Here is a 21,248-nt window from a genome sequence, read left to right as displayed (position 1 = left end):
GAAAACGCATGATGCAATATCAAGTGTCCTACATCTTGACGATATTCTGAGAAACTCCTAGACACGTCTACCGAAAAGTAATTGCTCATCTGATATCTTCCATCAGTACGTGACATCAGTGATTGGGGTAGTACCTTGACGTAATTGCCAACAACCAATCAGAATCACTGCAGCGGTCACACCACGGTTTTTAGTCTGCTTTACGGGCTTCTAGATTAAGTGGGCGATGACTCACTTATATAACAGCATACTATTCGGAAACCGGTCTCTCGGCATCTAATCTGGAAATCTGGGTGATTTATCATCCTCAGGAATTTCGGAGATGTCCCTTTGAGAATAATTACAGGCTTGGATTAGAAAGATTAATTTTCGCATTTTTATGATACTTCCCAAAGAGATGGGTTCTCGGAAAGAATTATCTTGGATACGCTATCGAAAAATTCTGATATTTATCTTGTGATTCCCCCTTTCGGTTCCTCTTTTCTCACATTTTTTTACAATACTGCATTGACTTTCAAAGCTCGATAATCGGATCCATATATTTCAAAGGATATAAATCAATTTTATAATTAAGCTTAAAGAATAAAGTTCTCGAAATCAATACATTTACATAGAGAACATCGGTAAATAAGTGTAGATTGTTGTATATTCATCAGAATTTTAATATTTTAATCTGAAGAGAATCGGAATTCTTAGATAACGCTAATTTGAGCCCTCGTCCCCCGAACAGATCGCTGCATCATTTCGCCACGATGCATGGGCGTACCCAGCGAGAGGCAAGGGAAGGGGGGTAAGCTGCCCTGCCTTAGGAAGCAAAATAAAACATTAAATTTCGTTGCTGGACTTTATATATTTCTCGAAATAATTATTTTTATAATAAAAAATAATTGCACTATTGAATATAATTAAGGTATTTTATCGTTATTTTATTGTCGAGCGAAATCAGACAGAAAAATAATTCTACAAAGATATAAGTATTAAGATAATTATCATACATCTCGCGACGCTTTATACTGATCTCGAACCACCTAGCGACTAGGGATGGGCAAAAATATCGATATAATTGATAAATATCGAGGATATTCGATATTTGGATTTGACCTATGTTCTATGTTCTACAATGGATGGAAAAAAGGTGGAGTACAGGCCATATTGAAGAAAAAGCACAATAAATATTTATTTTCTCATTGCTCAATCCACAAACTAAATCTTGTGGTAAATGATGCTAGCAAACTATTGTAAATAAGAAACTTAATTGCAACTGCTAAGGACATAATATCCTTCTTCTCAAGAATCTTAAGAACATCTCTCGATCAAAGGAAACTATGCTACAAGAACATTCACCTATCAATTGCACTGTGCAGTTACTAAACCAATTTTCATAATAGTTTATAATATGAATAATTTATTTATTCATAGCGACATAATATATAGAATAGAAAAATACTATTAGAACCGTTTTTTGCATTATTGCATAGGTACCTACAAACTGAGTCTCAGTTCCTTGATATGTGTTTCTAAGATTTTGGTTACTATTCCCGTGGTTGAGATGATTATTGGGAAAGTCCACGTTGAAAGCATTTTCCACCGCTGCTTCATCTGAAAATCGAGAAAGATGCATTTTGAAATTTTTTCAACCTGCTTTTGACATACGCTTTTGGTATTTTGAATTGCTATATCGATGAATATTTCAGCGTTCTACTTCAATCTCTTGTCCTTTTGAAAGAGCATTTTGCTTCGCACTAAGCTGAGAGAAAGACACTTGTCATTCAAGTATCCTTCGAAAAATTTTCTACTAGTTTGATCATTTCTACAAGATAATTTTTGTTGCCTGTTATAAGTCTTGAATAGTAAAAAATTGAGATTTTTATGACTTCAACCCATAAGCGCAGTCGGCTTCTTCACTCATCCCGCATATTTTATTTAAATATGATAGAAATCCATTGTCATTGGGTATTCTTTTTTTATTTATACACGTACAGGGTGAAAATAATCAATTATTATTTCAAAAAAAAAAATACAAATATGAAGGCAAAAGCGAATATCGACAATGGACTAAAAAGATGTGTATCAAATAATAAATAGGTACATCACAGATAAAATAAACATTTAAAACTCTTCAAGTTTCTAAATTGTCTGCCTCAGTAGTTGTTCTTTTACATCTTTGCTGAATTTCAGGTCATTCAAACTCTTTAGATTTTCAGGCAATTTATTATATAGTTTCAATGCGATGTGGTTTGCCCATTGCTGCGCTTTCGATATTTTATTGAAAGGAATACTGAGTAAATGTTTTCTTCTGGTGATGTACTCATGGAGTCGGCGTTAGTTCGAAACTTCTTGAGATTTCGGTGGACATAAGCCACGGTGGCGAGGATAAAAACCGAAGTGAAGTATATCCTCCCTTTTGAAAATATCTCGGCAACTCTCTGTCCGATGTATCTCAAAAATAGCCCTTTTGTATCACAGAACCCTCTATGGATCACTGCAATACCTGATATTATGTAATATCATTTTTGCATGGAAGGTCGAGTAGTACACGAGTTTGGCTGTGTCAATGTTGGAGATAATTCTCATCCTTTTCATTAGGTAGATCGAAGTCGAGAGTTTGCTACATAATTCGTCTATGTATTGAATCCAGCTTTATGATGAGTGAAAAGTCACACCTAAGTATTTCAATGAATCACTTGTTTTTTCTGTGTTTGTGCTGCTGGGTTCTATTTTTGTTCATCACTAGACCATTTGAAGTGAACAAACTCTGAGCACTCAATAGCGATGTTGAAGTTTTTAATTCTATTGTATTTCAATTTCCTGACCTATTCATGAAAGCCGTGTCATCTGGATAGCTGCAGACTTGATCCGCTTTCAAGTTGGTTTGTAGGTCATTTCTTAAGACGATAAAATTAGACCAAGAATCGATCCCTGCTGCACCTCCTTCAAATCGGAAACCGTGTCATTCCACCTCACCACCTGCGACCTCTTTGCTAGGTAGGAGTCGAATATGTTGAGAGATTTTCCTCTTATTTCATAATATTCTAACTCTTCCATGAGAATTCAGAGACAAACGCTGTCGAAAGCCTTGCTCATGTTTATGCAGGCCAACTCCATTTCCTCATTATTATTTTAAGCCTCGATTATGGCCAGAAATTCACCTTTCAAATTGATACCTGCTCGAGAAAGCTCACTAGCAAAAAAAATGTAAGAGTATTTAAGGAAGAAAACCATCATATTTTCGCGGATCTTCTTTTTGATGTCAACTGGTCTAGACTTTATGACATTCCTGATGAACATATAGATGAAATGTGGAACTTTTTTTCAGACACATTTCTTGAGATTTTCAAATTGGCTTTTCCTATTAAATCTATAAATACAATGAGACCTAAAAAAGCTGAAATAACACCCGAAGTTCAGTCATTGAAGAATGAGTTGGATTTGTTGTTTCTCGTATCCAGACAAAATTCAGAGTTTTTAAATGCATATAAAAATTGTAAACGCCGATACGATGAGGCTCTGAGTTTTAATAAAAGAAGTTTTTATTCATCTATCATAAATAATGCTCCAAATAAATCAAAAGTAGTGTGGAATGTCATCAAGGATATAAATCATAAGAATAAATCAGCCGAGAATAAACTTCCTAGTGGATATACTGATAGTAGTGCCAAAATGTCCCAGTTGGCAGATCAATTTAATGATTTTTTCATAACACCACCAATCACTGTATATCCAGATTCCAGCAGTTCTCATGTCACTGATAAGGTTTCTAATTCTAAAACTCCTTTATCCAACTCATTCTATCTTTTCGAAGTTTTGGAGCCAGAACTGCGAGATATAGTTAGAGTGATGAAAAATAAAACATCCTGTGGATATGATGAAGTCCCAATAAGTGTAATAAAACGACACATTTCACTTATAATAAAACCAGTTTGTTTCATAATGAATTGTGTATTAAAGTCAGGCGTTTTTCCAGATGCTCTTAAACGGACCATTGTTAAACCATGTCATAAAAAGGGTGATTTGGACAATCTTTCAAATTACAGACCAATTAGTTTGGTTACCTCATTTGCCAAAATCTTTGAAAAGCTTCTCTCAAACCGCCTTGTAGACTTCTTCAGAAAATTCAAGGTTTTATCGGGGAGTCAGCATGGTTTCACCAAGACCAAGAGTACTGAAACCGCTTTGTTTGGATTCATACGAAAGATAACTTTTCTTCTTGAGGAAGGTCGAGTACCTGCGGGGCTCTTCGTGGACTTTTCGAGAGCTTTCGACTCTGTCGATCACGAGATTTTGCTGGAGAAACTGAAAATATACGGCATAAGAGGCATTCCACTCAAACTCTTTGAGAGTTACCTCAGCAACAGGAAGCAAATCACTTTTTTGGACCACGAAGGGACTCGAATTCTATCATCTGAAAGAACTATACACAAGGGAGTGCCACAAGGAACCATAGTGGGGCCCATCTTATTCGTAGTGTATATCAACGACTTACCCGAAATTTTCCAGAAAGTTCTAGTTCCTCAAGATCAACTTATACTTTCTCCATCTACTACCTATTCAACTGAGACTTCACCACAACATAATTTAACAATTGAACATCTATCACCTAGAGAAGAACATATAGAAACATATTTATATGCTGATGACGCTATAGCTATTATTACAACTAGGGAAATATGAATAGTATATTTCCCGAGGTTGTCAAAGTTACATCCCGAGGGCGGAGCCCGAGGGATGTATAGACAACCGAGGGAAATGTATTCATATTTCCCGTGGTGTAATCAATAGTTTTTTTCTGATTGAAACAATCTGATAAGGAAAAATTATTATTAGATTGTATATTTTTGTAATAATTAAATTTTTAACGTTGCTATGGGCCATGTTTCTGAGAATCTTGGTTGACTGGTTTCATTTTGACGTCTTGTCAAAAATAAAATTAATGAAAAAATGTCGAACTACGTCGAAACTCAAGCGGCAAAGGCCCGTGAATCTTTGGTTCCAGCCAAATCTCAAGCTGCCTACAGTAAAGAGTACGAATGCTTTCAGGAGTGGAAAAGAAAAAAATTGGTGGACGGTGTGAGCGATAGTATTTTGTTAGCATATTTCCAAGATTTGGTATGTTGCTCTGATTCTTGTTATTCTTGATGTATGATTAATTCATTCGATCCCCAGTCCCAGAAATATTCTCCAAACACGTTATGGCCGAAACTATCGATGTTAAGATCAATGCTACATTTGAAGGAAAAAACTGATGTCAAATTATTCGATGAAGTCGAAGCATTTGTTAAGAACAAAAATAAAGGATACGTTCCTAAAAAATCATCAGTGTTGTCCCGGGAGCAGCTCAAGACATTCTTGAGTGAAGCTCCTAATGACGTTTTTTTGATGTATAAGGTAAAAGTTTCATTTTGATTTCCTCTGTTGATAAGATTTTTACATTCATAATTTTGAAGGTTGTTTTAATAATGGAAATCTTTGGCGCCTGCAGAACACGAGAGTTGGTGAATATGCTATCTTCAGATATCGAAGATCGTGGTTCGGTAATCATAATCAAAGTCTCAAAGACTAAGAATGATATAAACAGAATATTCACTATAATTGATGAAGAAGATCTGGGTGCTGCTCGTTTGGTGAGGGAGTATTCAGCGTTGCGCCCGCAAGGCGTTCTTAGGTTCTTCGTAGCTTATAGGAATAAGAAGTGTACTCTTCAGCCTGTCGGCAAAAATACCTTCGGAAAAATTCCGAGTAAGGTTGCTGAATGGTTGGGTTTAGATAATCCGAAAACCTATACAGGTCATTGTGGAAGACGAACATCCGCGACATTGGTTGCCGATGCGGGAGCCTCAATGACAACACTCAAGAGACATGGTGGTTGGAAAAGTTCGTCTGTTGCAGAAGGCTATCTGGCGGACAGTATGCTGCACAAAAATAAGGTAGCGAAGATGATAGCAGGTGTGGAGGGTGAGCCATCTGCAGCATCACAATCTTTGAAGACCGTTTTGGGAGAATCGTCCGAGACTGCTGCTGCAAGGAATGTTCTCAAGAAAACTGTAGTCTCGTCGTCGAATAATTATGAACAAGATATTTCTTCTTCCTTTGTATCTGGTGGAAATACTTTTAGTGGAAATTTCAACAATTGCAGTTTCCATTTTGTTACTAAATAAAGAAATAGTTTCATATTTCCCTAGGGAAATATGAACTGACGTTTCATATTTCCCTTGGGAAATATGAGTGTGTTATGACACATGGTAACTAAGGCGATATAGCTCAATATTGGTTCGATCAGAAAAAAAATGGTTTAGTTCTCAATGGGAATAAAACTAATGTTTTAATGTTTTCAACTAATCGCCCAAATCTAACATTTCCGGAGAGTATCACTTTTGACAATGGAATAGTTCAAGTAAGATCTTGTACTAAATTATTAGGTGTATTTATTGAGAGCAATCTTGGTTGGGGGTTGCATTGTGAATCAGTGACGAAGAGACTGCATACGATCATATATACACTAAGAGCCATTAGAAATAGAATAGATATAGACACCTTGAGGATTGTTTATTTTGCAAATTTTCAATCGATTATGGCATATGGAATCATTTTCTGGGGTGGGAGCACCCAGGCTGAACGCGTGTTCATCGCTCAGAAGATGGCTATGAGGATAATGTTTCACATGAAATACAGGGAATCATGTCGGGGTATATTCAGAAGATATAATATACTAACTGCACCTGGTCTATATATCTATAAAATTTTATTATTTTTGTTCAAGAACAATTCTTATTTTCAGAATTTTAGAAATGTGAATAATACCAGGAGAATGATTGATTATCTATTACCCATTCACAAACTAACGAGTACGGAGCGTAATAATTTTTATATGAGTATGAAACTCTTCAATCATCTACCTAGACGAATGAGAGCCATTAAGGAATTTAAACTCTTCAAAAGAGAATTATTAGCAATGTTAATAAAATGTGAACCATATTCAATACTTGAATTTATAGACTTTTGTCATGTACATATAGCATAGGTATAGTAGTTTCATTTGTAAAGAATTTTTGACTTGTTTTCATTTTGTAATTGTAGATACAATTCTGGAAATAAATACTATTATTATTATTATTATTATTATGGTGCCCATTAGGTTTATCATTGCTGAAACAGTGGACTTATTTTTTCGAAACTGTGATGTGATTCATGTATGAAGTACTAGCTTAATTTTCATTTCAGGAAAAGATGACTTGAAGAGACCTACAAGAGTGCTTTGAAAGTTGACATATACTGCACCCCAGCGTTTCTATTCCATATTAGTGAATACATTATCTATACAAGTACTTGAATGTATATTGTCATCCTAGATGGCTCTGTGAAAATATATCCCATACTGTACATTTTGAACATTTCAATCAATTAAGTTTTATCTTTGGAAGTCATTATAAAATCTACTTCAAAATCGGCAACCACCAAAATTTTATCGTCGCCGTAGCTCCTGAGGGGTTCCACCAGTACCCATTCGGGAGCTGGCAGAAATGTAGAATAGTCTCCCGATGGAGGCCTATCTAAAGTCACCATAATAAGTCGTAAAACTGTGAGCCTGACGGCCGCTATCTCAATATCTTTCTTTAATCATAACTTGTTATGTTTTGCAATTCCCTGTATTGCATCTCTTTATCTACAAAAATTGCAACACCTCCATGTCTTGATGTATTGCGACAGAAGGAGCTTGCCACATTTAAATTATCTCATTTTATCTTATTCAGCAAATCCTGCGAAAACCAATGCTCTGTGACAAAGGTTTTTTGGTCCTTTATGAAGAATATGAAATCGTCTATCTTATTCGTCAGTGACTGTACGTTGGTGTTTGCAATCGTACAATACGAACTAGTTTCATTCATTTCCTCTTTTTCATTGATTCCGTTCTCGGAAAAAACGAAAAACGTCGTACAGTAATTCCATTCGGCCAATTGTAACCATTTTACAGATCCTGAATCAGATCTCCATCCCTATTCCCCACCAACTTTGAAAGAGACACTAGAAGCTTCAGGCTTCACTGGAAGAGCTTGTACAACAAATTTTCTTTCGGGAAACTATTCCCTAAGATGGTCTAAAATCTTATCAGAGGTGGTACCCACTTCAACCCTTCCAAGGTGACGGTATTGTCGTTACTGTTACATTAAAATTTTAGCAGAAAGTTGAGACTTTTTTTTTAATTAGTTACACCTCAAAACATACATTTATAGCACGGAAGAGTATGCCGATATCATATTCAATTATGGTTATTGCAATGTAATCGTACGCGCGTTAATGCACTGACAAGTGTATTAACACTTTTTTCTAAGCATACTTTTTGTTGTTAATAAATCATAGAGATAGAATACACATGAATCAAACTTTTGAAGCCTTTTACTCGTTTTTCCTCGAATAATGGAAATCAGACACATGGTCCCAATTTTTTTTTGTTGTTGAAATTACATGACCTTTCCAACTGAAAAGTTGATGATCGCTGAGCTAATTCATCACCCTGTATATAGGATACGTATAATTTTTCAATCCCCAATGAAATTTTTATGAATTATAAAGAACTTCATAAAAAATGGGGGGAAAGGAAATGTAAATTACATTTCATTCGATGTAGATTTTTTTGGATACCACGAGGTGGAAAAAAGTTATATATATATACGGGTTCTAGATTAATTATTTCTTTTTCATTCTAGCGACACTGAATTTTGACGGAAGCGCCAGCTGTTGAGTGCTGAACGAACTATTTATAACCGCTCTACAGTTACCTAACAAACTCCCTAAATCCGTTCTATTTCAATACTCAATGATTATACTCAAATTTCATTTGTACGGAATCATTGATATATGTTTACCTACCCAAGATTTCAATTTTCCTTTATTAAGATTTGAGTATACTAATATAGGCACAGCTTATCTCCATGGGTTTGAAAAATGTAGGAAAAAATAACATAATGCAATTTTAATTTACACACTCTCTATTTCGAAAAAGTAATTGAAATTTCCACAAAAATAGCAGTTAATTGCATAAATAATTCATACCTATTTAGCATGTCTATCTACTTGAAGTTGGATAATCCTAAGTTTGCGTTACTATACTTATTGTCTTGTGAAAATAACTATTGTATTTGTAGAGTAAAGTCGCCGATTGTGGAATAGTGGAGTAAATGTGGAATAGCAATGTTTTGACCACAGAATACTAAATATATAAGAAGTGCTAACGCCGTGTTAAATCAAGGCAACAATATGGCCGATATTTTGTCCGCCATCATGTAGTGTAATATGGCGGGAAAATTTGAATATGAAGGTATGACAATTCATTGAAATTGTTGGAATATTATTAGTATTTATTTTAGGTTATGTTGTTATAATTTCGAATTAAAACAGAAAAATATCATCGAAAAGTTTTATTTATCAAAGGAAATTTACATATTTGCTTAAAATAATAATTATTTATAAAAATCAATACATAATATACATTATATTGGGAGATTTACACTATACCTGACTGAAAAAAAATACCTATTTATACCTACTTTATGAAATTATATCTGATGAACAACTGAATTGATACATTTCTAAAGCAATATTCAAATTTCTACACATACATGAAAGATAAAAATCTTCAGTTGGTTTAATCTATCTTCCTGCGTTACAGTGCTCATTTCGTAATTCACTTTAATTATCACAGGTCCTCTTTGTTACTTCATTTGGAGGTTGTAGGTGGATATGAAAAAAAAAAGATTATAAATAGCGATCAATTAGTAGGCAATTCATTTTAATTTGATATGATAATTCTGGATCACGTAGATGGTTATTGTTAGAATCATTAATATTTTCCATACAAGAAACATTTGGGGAAGTTCTACAATCATAGGGCGGATGATTATAAATTTGATACTTCAGTAAATGCCGAGGAACAGAATTTAACTTTAATATAGTTGATTCTGAAGGATTATTATAATCACAAGTAAGGATCTCAGATATATTAGAGCATTGAAATACAATATGAGGAAAAACCCGGTCTTATTTTGTTCTAAATTTATTTTCTCATGGATTACCTGACCTTACCTTACCTGAAACCTAAAACAGAACTTGTAATAAATAAGTGACAATAAAAACCACTTTATCTGTTCATTCAAGAATTACAAATACAAACACAATTTATTGTTGGTTATAAAATCATATTGAAAAACTCGAACGCTGATTGGCTTATTATGAGAATAAAATTTTTACATCGTGATATGTATACCGTGTAATTTGAGTGTATGTGACGTCACATCTGTTGCCAATGCTAGCACTAGCGGTTTCACCCCCCTGGTTATGACCATGCAAAAACCGCCATCTACATTCTGATAGTATTATAATATACTGTTGGTATCGTCTTTTATCCCAATGTAAACTGTAAAGGCTTTCTCTAATCCTAACCTCGAAAATTAATTCAAATGTGTGCTTCTGGTGGTGCAACTTTTCTTAGGTAAGTGAAGAAAACTTTTGTTATGGTTGCATTTTGAATTTATTAGATACGAGAATTATATATGTGATGATGAAATAAATTTCAGCATCTAATATATAGGTACAGAAAATTTGATTGAGAGGATGTGCACAGTTTGTTACAATGGTTTGAATTCATATATTGAAAGGGAGGTATTGTGGAACACTTAATGGGGCTCCAATGTGGAATATTCCACATTGGTGGTACTATTCCACATTACAAAATTTTTCATATTATACCTTGTAACTCACCTATTTATTACAGAAAAATGCCTTCAAGGAACGTGAAAGAACACATATGGGAAGAAGAGAATATGAGAAATGCAGTTGATGCAGTGCGAAATAAAAGAATGGGGTATCTAGCTGCATCAAAAAATTTCAAAGTGCCCCGCTCTACCCTATTCAGATATTGTAAAAAAGACAAGGAAGTTGGGAGTATCAAAAAGGAAACCTTAGGAAGAAAGCCTGTTCTGACAGAAGAATTAGAACTAAAACTCGCGGAGTATATTATGAAAATGGAAAAACAATTTTTTGGTTTAACTAGAAGAGATTTATGTTCAATTGCTTTTCAACTTGCCAGACAAAATAATATTCCAAATTCGTTTTCAATACTTAATCAAACGGCAGGAGAACATTGGTTTAAACGCTTTCTACATAGACATAAAGAAAAAACCAGTGTGAGAACACCTACAGGCACATCATTCGCTAGGGCCGCCGGATTTAATAGAGCGAACGTTGATGAATTTTTCGACTTACTAGAGAAAGTTCAGGAGGAGAAAAACTTCTCGCCTTCTCAAATTTTCAATGTCGATGAATGTGGTATTTGTATTGTCCAGTCAAAGTGTCCCAAGATATTAGCTCTAAAAGGAAAACGGCAGATTGGAACCCTCACTTCTGCTGAGAGGGGGTCATTGATAACTGTTGTTATGTGTATGAGTGCAGATGGAACTTTTGTACCACCTCTGATAATATTTCCTAGAAAAAATTCTAATGAACAGCTCAAGAAGGGTGCGCCATCTGGAGCTATATTTAGGTTTCATCCATCTGGGTGGATACAAACAGATCAATTTACCGCTTGGTTTGATCATTTCATCGAAAAAGTTCGTCCATCCGCGGATCATCCTATTTTGCTCATTTTGGATGGACACAACACCCATACGTTATAAAGGCCAAAGAAAATAACATCACTATTTTATGTCTGCCCCCTCACACATCACATAAGATGCAGCCCTTAGATAAAACAGTGATGGGCGCTTTAAAATCATTTTATAATGAAGAAATTCGAGTTTTCTTGAGGACCAACCAGCGCGCTGTTACTCATTTCGATGTCTGCGAACTTTTTGGTAGGGCCTACTTGAAAGTGCAAACTGCTGAACGAGCAATAAAAGGATTTTCCACAACAGGTGTGTACCCTGTAAGAAGAGATGTGTTCACCGATGAAGATTTTTTGGAAACAACACAGGAGGATAAAGACTCTGAAGCTACTACACCTTTCACTAACAATAATCGGGAACACAAAAACGTTTCAGTTTATCCAGAAGATATTACCCCCATACCCATATTAAAGAAAAAAAAGGATCTCGGGGCAGAAAACCTGGAAAAGCGAAGATAATTACTTCAACTCCGGAAAAGGAACAACTAGAGGAATCTATTAATGCAGTTAACGACAGAAAAAAAGGAATCAAAAGACAAGTCATAACGGAGGAACCGTCCTGCAGTTCAATCCAAGATCGACCACAAAAGAAACAAACAAATCGTCAAAGGAAACTTTCATCTTCAAGCTCGGAATCAGATGAAAATATTTCTATTCAAGACCAAGAAAATTTTCTGCAAGAAACAAACCCTGATCATGACGCCTTCTGCTTATTCTGCGATGAAAAATTTTCAGACAATACTCGTGGAGAAGTGTGGCTTATGTGTGTGATATGTAGTTTTTGGGCACATGAAGAATGCTCTGGAGCTGAAAAAGAACCCTATATTTGCGATTTTTGCAAATAGACTTATGATTTTGCGATTTATTTTTTAGAATAATTTTAGTTTTTTTTTATTTATGTTATCAAGAACTGAATTCCATTTTGTATTTGTTACCATTCTCTACACCAAATAAATATAATATTAGATTTAATCTAAAAAACATACCTCCATATCCTATTCCACATTGAGGTATAGTTGTATTCCACATTAACCAACCATTTTTACAGATACGGAATTCATAACATTTCAGAGTTCGTTTATTTTTGAATTTTTGGCATAATGGAATTGACTTCTAATATGAACTCCTACGCTGGCAACCCTTGAGCCTATTTTTGTTCGGAAAACTAGAAATAAATATGGTCGTTTTCATATTTTTTTTTCAATGAAAACAAAAGGGTATTCCACAATCGGCGACTTTACTCTATTGATAGAATTATAATATCCATATCCTTAACATTTTTGTGTAGGTATACCCTTTATTGTTTATTATTTTTGATAATAAACCTATAGAATTAGAAAATTAGAATATCACTGATAACAAACATGTATTTTAAAATTATATATATCTAAAAACTAGAAAGAGTAATTGAATTCAAGATTTTCAAACACAAAATATATTTCAGTTCCTAATATCCACTAAAAATTAAGTATTAAATTTCGAAAGTACCTCAATATGAAACTCCCAAGTATTACATTATAGGTTCTAGGTATAATTCTTCGAAACGAATAACTTCGTATGAAGATAATTAAATGTTCGTCTGAAATATAATTGGGAATTTCCCACTTGGCAGATAATTTCAAGAAATGTTTCTTTAATTAAGACATATGAGTTCAATCTGTTGAGCTTATTGGTATATCCAAGATTCATCTTTGGGAACATGGTTGCTACATCTAAATTTAAAATTCGACACCAGTTGTCATAATCATTGCTATCTATCTACTATTGTTTTATACCAGCATAATTGTTGACTACTTTGTGGTAACGTGTTGTCTACATTATTCGATTTATCAGGACATTTTCACCTGAAGAAACACCAGCAATTCCAATATATGTGTTTTTGGATGAAATAAGATATCCAACACATTCGGTAAGATCAGATATTATGCGATTCAAATATTTAATTGTATGCAATATGAATCAACCTATTATTCAGAGATTAAAACGTCTGTGTTTAAAATGATTTAGAGTACCTACGTATATTTGATATTTAATGCTACATAAACTGTGAATACGAAATGTGGCAGTAGGCTAGGCTGGTTTGATAGAGTAGGATTCAATGTACTTTATGCGTATATTTGTTTTTGAAATAATTTAACAAGGTTTTTCAACTGGATGTAACATCAAAAATATAATTTTCTCAGCTAGCGGCTAGCGCTACTGATTATATCAACTTGAACTGAATATTGTTCATTGCCTTGGACTTACTTCGTGAAATTTTCATGAATAGTCATAACACTTGTTTATGATTAAATGCATAAAACATCTTGTGTCTCATAAACGAATATACTTAGGTCCATTTTCAACAGTGATTCAGACTATCCAAACTATACTGCATTCGTATGTACCTTCAGTTATTCATGGAATATCCTGTATAAATACTGGTCTCATAACTGTCAAAACATATCGGGTGATTGAAAAAAACATCTCGCTATAGACCATGTCTTTGTTTCAACCTTAATTCTAATTTACTAAATTAATTGATATTTTTGGTTTCAAATCAATCGACATTTGATGTAGGTACCTATAGGTACTTTTCTAAGCTAAGTCATAAAATAGAATGAACCTTAGAGGTTTATAGGAATTATATAAGGCATCAAAATATTGATATATTCAGTACTCAACTAAAGAATGTTTCGAAAATAAGCATCCACCATAGTGGAAAAAAACCACTATGGTGGATGCGCGATAGTCGAAGCTGCAAACACCATGGATTTTTTGATTCTAAGAATCGTGTGAATAAAATCTGAGATAATTAATACTCTTGAGTAATATTGCAGTGAATACAATCACATCATTGCTTTTTGCTTCCGAGGTTAGTGGAAGCATTGTGATCACCTTTTGGATGAAAATAATTTTTGGTCTCCGATTTGAAACTTCCTCTCGCAAAATACATTTCAGACCATCCTGAACAACTATGATTTCATGTATATCTGTAGGTATTTATGTCTGCAAATCCTTGTAACAGCCTTAGCTTCTACAATTCTCTTCCAGACTTATTTAAATTTGGCCTGAAAATGTGCCATACATTTTTTCTAGCTCAAAGGGATTCTGAGATCCCCTTACTAGACAACGAATTTGGGACACCCGATACAAGCTTTGAGTGAAAATGCAGGACAATTTTAAGCTACAGGATGTTTTATACATTTTATCAAAAAATTCTAATTGGCATGAATCTTGAATGTTTACAATTATGTTCAGCAAATCATCTTCACCTGAAGAAACAACTGCAATCCCAAGATACCTATGTGTTTTGGGTGAAATAAGATATCCAACACATTCTGTAAAATCAGATATTATGAGATTTAACCATTTAATTGTAATATGAATCAACCTATTATTCAGAGATTAAAACGTCTGTATTTACAATGATTTAGAGAATATTTGATATTTAATGCTACATAAACTGTGAATACGAAATGTGGCAGTAGGCTAGGCTTGTTTGATAGAGTAGGATTCAATGTACTTTATAAGCGTATAATTGTTTTTGAAATAATTTAACAGGGTTTTTCAACTGGATGTAACATCAAAAATATAATTTTCTCAGTTTAGGCTAGCGCTACTGATTATATCAACTTGAACTGAATATTGTTCATTGCCTTGGACTTACTTCTTGAAATTTTCATGAAATAGTCATAACACTTGAATGTTCATGATTAAATGCATAAAACATCCTGTGTCTCATAAACGAATATACTAAGGTCCATTTTCAACAGTGATTCAGACTATCCAAATTGTACTGCATTCGTACTGAAAGTATGTACCTACAGTTTTTCATGAAATATCCTGTATAAATACTGGTCCCATAACTGTCAAAACATATCGGGTGATTAAAAAAAAAACATCTCGCTACAGGCCATGTCTTTGTTTCAACCTTTATTCTAATTTACTAAATTAATTGATATTTTTGGTTTCAAATCAATCGACATTTGATGTAGGTACCTAGGTACTTTTCTAAGCTAAGTCATAAAATAGAATGAACCTTAGAGGTTTATAGAAGTTATAAAAGGCATCAAAATATTGATATACTCAGTACTCACCTAAAGAATGTTTCGAAAAAAATCATCCACCATAGTGGAAAAAAACCACTATGGTGGATGCGCAATAGTCGAAGGTGCAAAAACCATGGATTGTTTGATTCTAAGAATCCTGTGTATAAAATTTGAGATAATTAATACTTTTGAGTAATATTGCAGTGAGTACAATCACATCATTGCTTTTTGCTTCCGAGGGTAGTGGAAGCATTGTGATCACCTTATGGATGAAAATAATTTTTGATCTCCGATTTGAAACTTCCTCTCGCAAAATACATTTCAGACCATCCTGAATAACTATGATTTCATGCCTATCTGTTGGTATGTATGTCTGCAAATCCTTGTAACAGCCTGAGTTTCTACAATTCTCTTCCAGATTTATTTAAATTTGGATGGGCATTTAGTTCAGTGGCGTAGATGGTACAATAAATGGTCTATATTCCAAAGAGAGTTTGCAAATGCAACTAATTAAACCTTGAAAAATTTCATATCAATTCTCCTGAGGTTGGCTGCCAATTCTCAAAAGATCGCTCTATCTATTGGTTTGATAATTATTTCCATAAATTAAATTTAAGTCATAATTATTCTCTTCTGCATTTCATCGAAGTTTTTAAGATACCAGTGAACCTTCGGGGTTGTATTAGGTAAAACTACAAGATAACTTTCCTCTTTAGCCCAGTTTTCATGATATCTTTAAGCTAGTTATATTATTCCAACTAAATGTCGATTTTCGAATTTTGAACCAAAAATGGTCTTGAATTATTGTTTTTGACTCACTGATTCGAGAATTCGAGGTCATATCAAATGCTGTCTAACTATCAGGCCATTGACCGCTTTGTAAACGATAACTGTTAAACGGAATGAGCTAGAGACTCATCCGCACATTCGAGTTAAGAATTTTGAACCAAAAATGGTCTTGAATAATTGTTTTTGACTCGCTGATTCGAGAATTCGAGGTCATATCAAATGCTGTCCAACTATCAGGCCATTGACCGCTTTGTAAACGATAACTGTTAAACGGAATGAGCTAGAGACTAATCCGCACATTCGAGTTAAGAATTTTGAACCAAAAATGGTCTTAAACAATTGTTTTTGACTCGCTGATTCGAGAATTCGAGGTCATATCAAATGCTGTCTAACTATCAGGCCATTGACCGCTTTGTAAACGATAACTGTTAAACGGAATGTGCTAGAGACTCATCTGCACTTTCGAGTTAAGAATTTTGAACCAAAAATGGTCTTGAATTATTGAATTTGACTCGCTGATTCGAGAATTCGAGGTCATATCAAATGCTGTCTAACTATCAGGCCATTGACCGCTTTGTAAACGATAACTGTTAAACGGAATGAGCTAGAGACTCATCCGCACATTCGAGTTAAGAATTTTGAACCAAAAATGGTCTTGAATTATTGAATTTGACTCGCTGATTCGAGAATTCGAGGTCATATCAAATGCTGTCTATCAGGCCATTGACCGCTTTGTAAACGATAACTGTTAACCGGAATGTGCTAGAGACTCATCCGCACATTCGAGTTAAGAATTTTGAACCAAAAATGGTCTTGAATTATTGAATTTGACTCGCTGATTCGAGAATTCGAGGTCATATCAAATGCTGTCTAACTATCAGGCCATTGACCGCTTTGTAAACGATAACTGTTAAACGGAATGTGCTAGAGACTCATCTGCACTTTCGAGTTAAGAATTTTGAACCAAAAATGGTCTTGAATTATTGAATTTGACTCGCTGATTCGAGAATTCGAGGTCATATCAAATGCTGTCTAACTATCAGGCCATTGACCGTTTTGTAAACGATAACTGTTAAACGGAATGTGCTAGAGACTCATCCGCACATTCGAGTTGAGAATTTTGAACCAAAAATGGTCTTGAATAATTGTTTTTGACTCGCTGATTCGAGAATTCGAGGTCATATCAAATGCTGTCTAACTATCAGGCCATTGACCGCTTTGTAAACGATAACTGTTAAACGGAATGTGCTAGAGACTCATCTGCACTTTCGAGTTAAGAATTTTGAACCAAAAATGGTCTTGAATTATTGAATTTGACTCGCTGATTCGAGAATTCGAGGTCATATCAAATGCTGTCTAACTATCAGGCCATTGAACGTTTTGTAAACGATAACTGTTAAACGGAATGTGCTAGAGACTCATCCGCACATTCGAGTTAAGAATTTTGAACCAAAAATGGTCTTGAATTATTGAATTTGACTCGCTGATTCGAGAATTCGAGGTCATATCAAATGCTGTCTAACTATCAGGCCATTGACCGCTTTGTAAACGATAACTGTTAAACGGAATGAGCTAGAGACTCATCCGCACATTCGAGTTAAGAATTTTGAACCAAAAATGGTCTTGAATAATTGTTTTTGACTCGCTGATTCGAGAATTCGAGGTCATATCAAATGCTGTCTAACTATCAGGCCATTGACCGCTTTGTAAACGATAACTGTTAAACGGAATGTGCTAGAGACTCATCTGCACTTTCGAGTTAAGAATTTTGAACCAAAAATGGTCTTGAATTATTGAATTTGACTCGCTGATTCGAGAATTCGAGGTCATATCAAATGCTGTCTAACTATCAGGCCATTGACCGTTTTGTAAACGATAACTGTTAAACGGAATGTGCTAGAGACTCATCCGCACATTCGAGTTGAGAATTTTGAACCAAAAATGGTCTTGAATAATTGTTTTTGACTCGCTGATTCGAGAATTCGAGGTCATATCAAATGCTGTCTAACTATCAGGCCATTGACCGCTTTGTAAACGATAACTGTTAAACGGAATGTGCTAGAGACTCATCTGCACTTTCGAGTTAAGAATTTTGAACCAAAAATGGTCTTGAATTATTGAATTTGACTCGCTGATTCGAGAATTCGAGGTCATATCAAATGCTGTCTAACTATCAGGCCATTGAACGTTTTGTAAACGATAACTGTTAAACGGAATGTGCTAGAGACTCATCCGCACATTCGAGTTAAGAATTTTGAACCAAAAATGGTCTTGAATTATTGAATTTGACTCGCTGATTCGAGAATTCGAGGTCATATCAAATGCTGTCTAACTATCAGGCCATTGACCGCTTTGTAAACGATAACTGTTAAACGGAATGAGCTAGAGACTCATCCGCACATTCGAGTTAAGAATTTTGAACCAAAAATGGTCTTGAATAATTGTTTTTGACTCGCTGATTCGAGAATTCGAGGTCATATCAAATGCTGTCTAACTATCAGGCCATTGACCGCTTTGTAAACGATAACTGTTAAACGGAATGTGCTAGAGACTCATCTGCACTTTCGAGTTAAGAATTTTGAACCAAAAATGGTCTTGAATTATTGAATTTGACTCGCTGATTCGAGAATTCGAGGTCATATCAAATGCTGTCTAACTATCAGGCCATTGACCGTTTTGTAAACGATAACTGTTAAACGGAATGTGCTAGAGACTCATCCGCACATTCGAGTTGAGAATTTTGAACCAAAAATGGTCTTGAATAATTGTTTTTGACTCGCTGATTCGAGAATTCGAGGTCATATCAAATGCTGTCTAACTATCAGGCCATTGACCGCTTTGTAAACGATAACTGTTAAACGGAATGTGCTAGAGACTCATCTGCACTTTCGAGTTAAGAATTTTGAACCAAAAATGGTCTTGAATTATTGAATTTGACTCGCTGATTCGAGAATTCGAGGTCATATCAAATGCTGTCTAACTATCAGGCCATTGACCGTTTTGTAAACGATAACTGTTAAACGGAATGTGCTAGAGACTCATCCGCACATTCGAGTTGAGAATTTTGAACCAAAAATGGTCTTGAATAATTGTTTTTGACTCGCTGATTCGAGAATTCGAGGTCATATCAAATGCTGTCTAACTATCAGGCCATTGACCGCTTTGTAAACGATAACTGTTAAACGGAATGTGCTAGAGACTCATCCGCACATTCGAGTTAAGAATTTTGAACCAAAAATGGTCTTGAATTATTGAATTTGACTCGCTGATTCGTAAATTCGAGGTCATATCAAATGCTGTCTAACTATCAGGCCATTGACCGCTTTGTAAACGATAACTGTTAAACGGAATGTGCTAGAGACTCATCCGCACATTCGAGTTAAGAATTTTGAACCAAAAATGGTCTTGAATTATTGAATTTGACTCGCTGATTCGAGAATTCGAGGTCATATCAAATGCTGTCTAACTATCAGGCCATTGACCGCTTTGTAAACGATAACTGTTAAACGGAATGTGCTGGAGACTCATCCGCACATTCGAGTTAAGAATTTTGAACCAAAAATGGTCTTGAATTATTGAATTTGACCCGCTGATTCGAGAATTCGAGGTCATATCAAATGCTGTCTAACTATCAGGCCATTGACCGCTTTGTAAACGATAACTGTTAAAAGGAATGTGCTGGAGACTCATCCGCACATTCGAGTTAAGAATTTTGAACCAAAAATGGTCTTGAATTATTGAATTTGACTCGCTGATTCGAGAATTCGAGGTCATATCAAATGCTGTCTAACTATCAGGCCATTGACCGCTTTGTAAACGATAACTGTTAAACGGAATGTGCTAGAGACTCATCCGCACATTCGAGTTAAGAATTTTGAACCAAAAATGGTCTTGAATTATTGAATTTGACTCGCTAATTCGAGAATTCGAGGTCATATCAAATGCTGTCTAACTATCAGGCCATTGACCGCTTTGTAAACGATAACTGTTAAACGGAATGTGCTAGAGACTCATCCGCACATTCGAGTTAAGAATTTTGAACCAAAAATGATCTTGAATTATTGAATTTGACTCGCTGATTCGAGAATTCGAGGTCATATCAAATGCTGTCTATCAGGCCATTGACCGCTTTGTAAACGATAACTGTTAAACGGAATGTGCTGGAGATTCATCCGCACATTCGAGTTAAGAATTTTGAACCAAAAATGGTCTTGAATTATTGAATTTGACTCGCTGATTCGAGAATTCGAGGTCATATCAAATGCTGTCTAACTATCAGGCCATTGACCGCTTTGTAAACGATGACTGTTAAACGGAATGTGCTGGAGACTCATCCGCACATTCGAGTTAAGAATTTTGAACCAAAAATGGTCTTGAATTATTGAATTTGACCCGCTGATTCGAGAATTCGAGGTCATATCAAATGCTGTCTAACTATCAGGCCATTGACCGCTTTGTAAACGATAACTGTTAAACGGAATGTGCTGGAGACTCATCCGCACATTCGAGTTAAGAATTTTGAACCAAAAATGGTCTTGAATTATTGAATTTGACCCGCTGATTCGAGAATTCGAGGTCATATCAAATGCTGTCTAACTATCAGGCCATTGACCGCTTTGTAAACGATAACTGTTAAACGGAATGTGCTGGAGACTCATCCGCACATTCGAGTTAAGAATTTTGAACCAAAAATGGTCTTGAATTATTGAATTTGACCCGCTGATTCGAGAATTCGAGGTCATATCAAATGCTGTCTAACTATCAGGCCATTGACC

The 21,248-nt window shown here is 34.9% G+C and overlaps 1 protein-coding gene and 1 long non-coding RNA gene across 2 annotated transcripts; one reads left to right on the top strand and one right to left on the bottom strand.

The window, feature by feature from the left end:
• Positions 1-4,181: 4,181 nt before the first annotated feature.
• LOC123674526 lies at positions 4,182-4,627 on the bottom strand. The gene is made up of 3 exons (XR_006746672.1): positions 4,484-4,627; positions 4,345-4,411; positions 4,182-4,293 (listed from the first exon to the last, which is right to left on the bottom strand). It is a non-coding gene; the product is annotated as an uncharacterized LOC123674526 (long non-coding RNA).
• A 5,705-nt stretch (positions 4,628-10,332) lies between these two features.
• LOC123675298 lies at positions 10,333-11,666 on the top strand. Its single transcript, XM_045610644.1, has 2 exons — positions 10,333-10,483; positions 10,766-11,666. The coding sequence occupies exons 1-2, from the start codon at positions 10,452-10,454 to the stop codon at positions 11,664-11,666; spliced, it is 933 nt and encodes a 310-aa protein (XP_045466600.1). The 5' UTR covers positions 10,333-10,451.
• The last annotated feature ends 9,582 nt before the right edge of the window (positions 11,667-21,248 follow it).

This window comes from Harmonia axyridis, chromosome 3 (assembly GCF_914767665.1).
Source record: "Harmonia axyridis chromosome 3, icHarAxyr1.1, whole genome shotgun sequence".
NCBI lineage: Eukaryota > Metazoa > Arthropoda > Insecta > Coleoptera > Coccinellidae > Harmonia > Harmonia axyridis.
The sequence above is the reverse complement of the archived record's forward strand: the minus strand, read 5'-3'. Positions and strand labels throughout refer to the sequence as shown.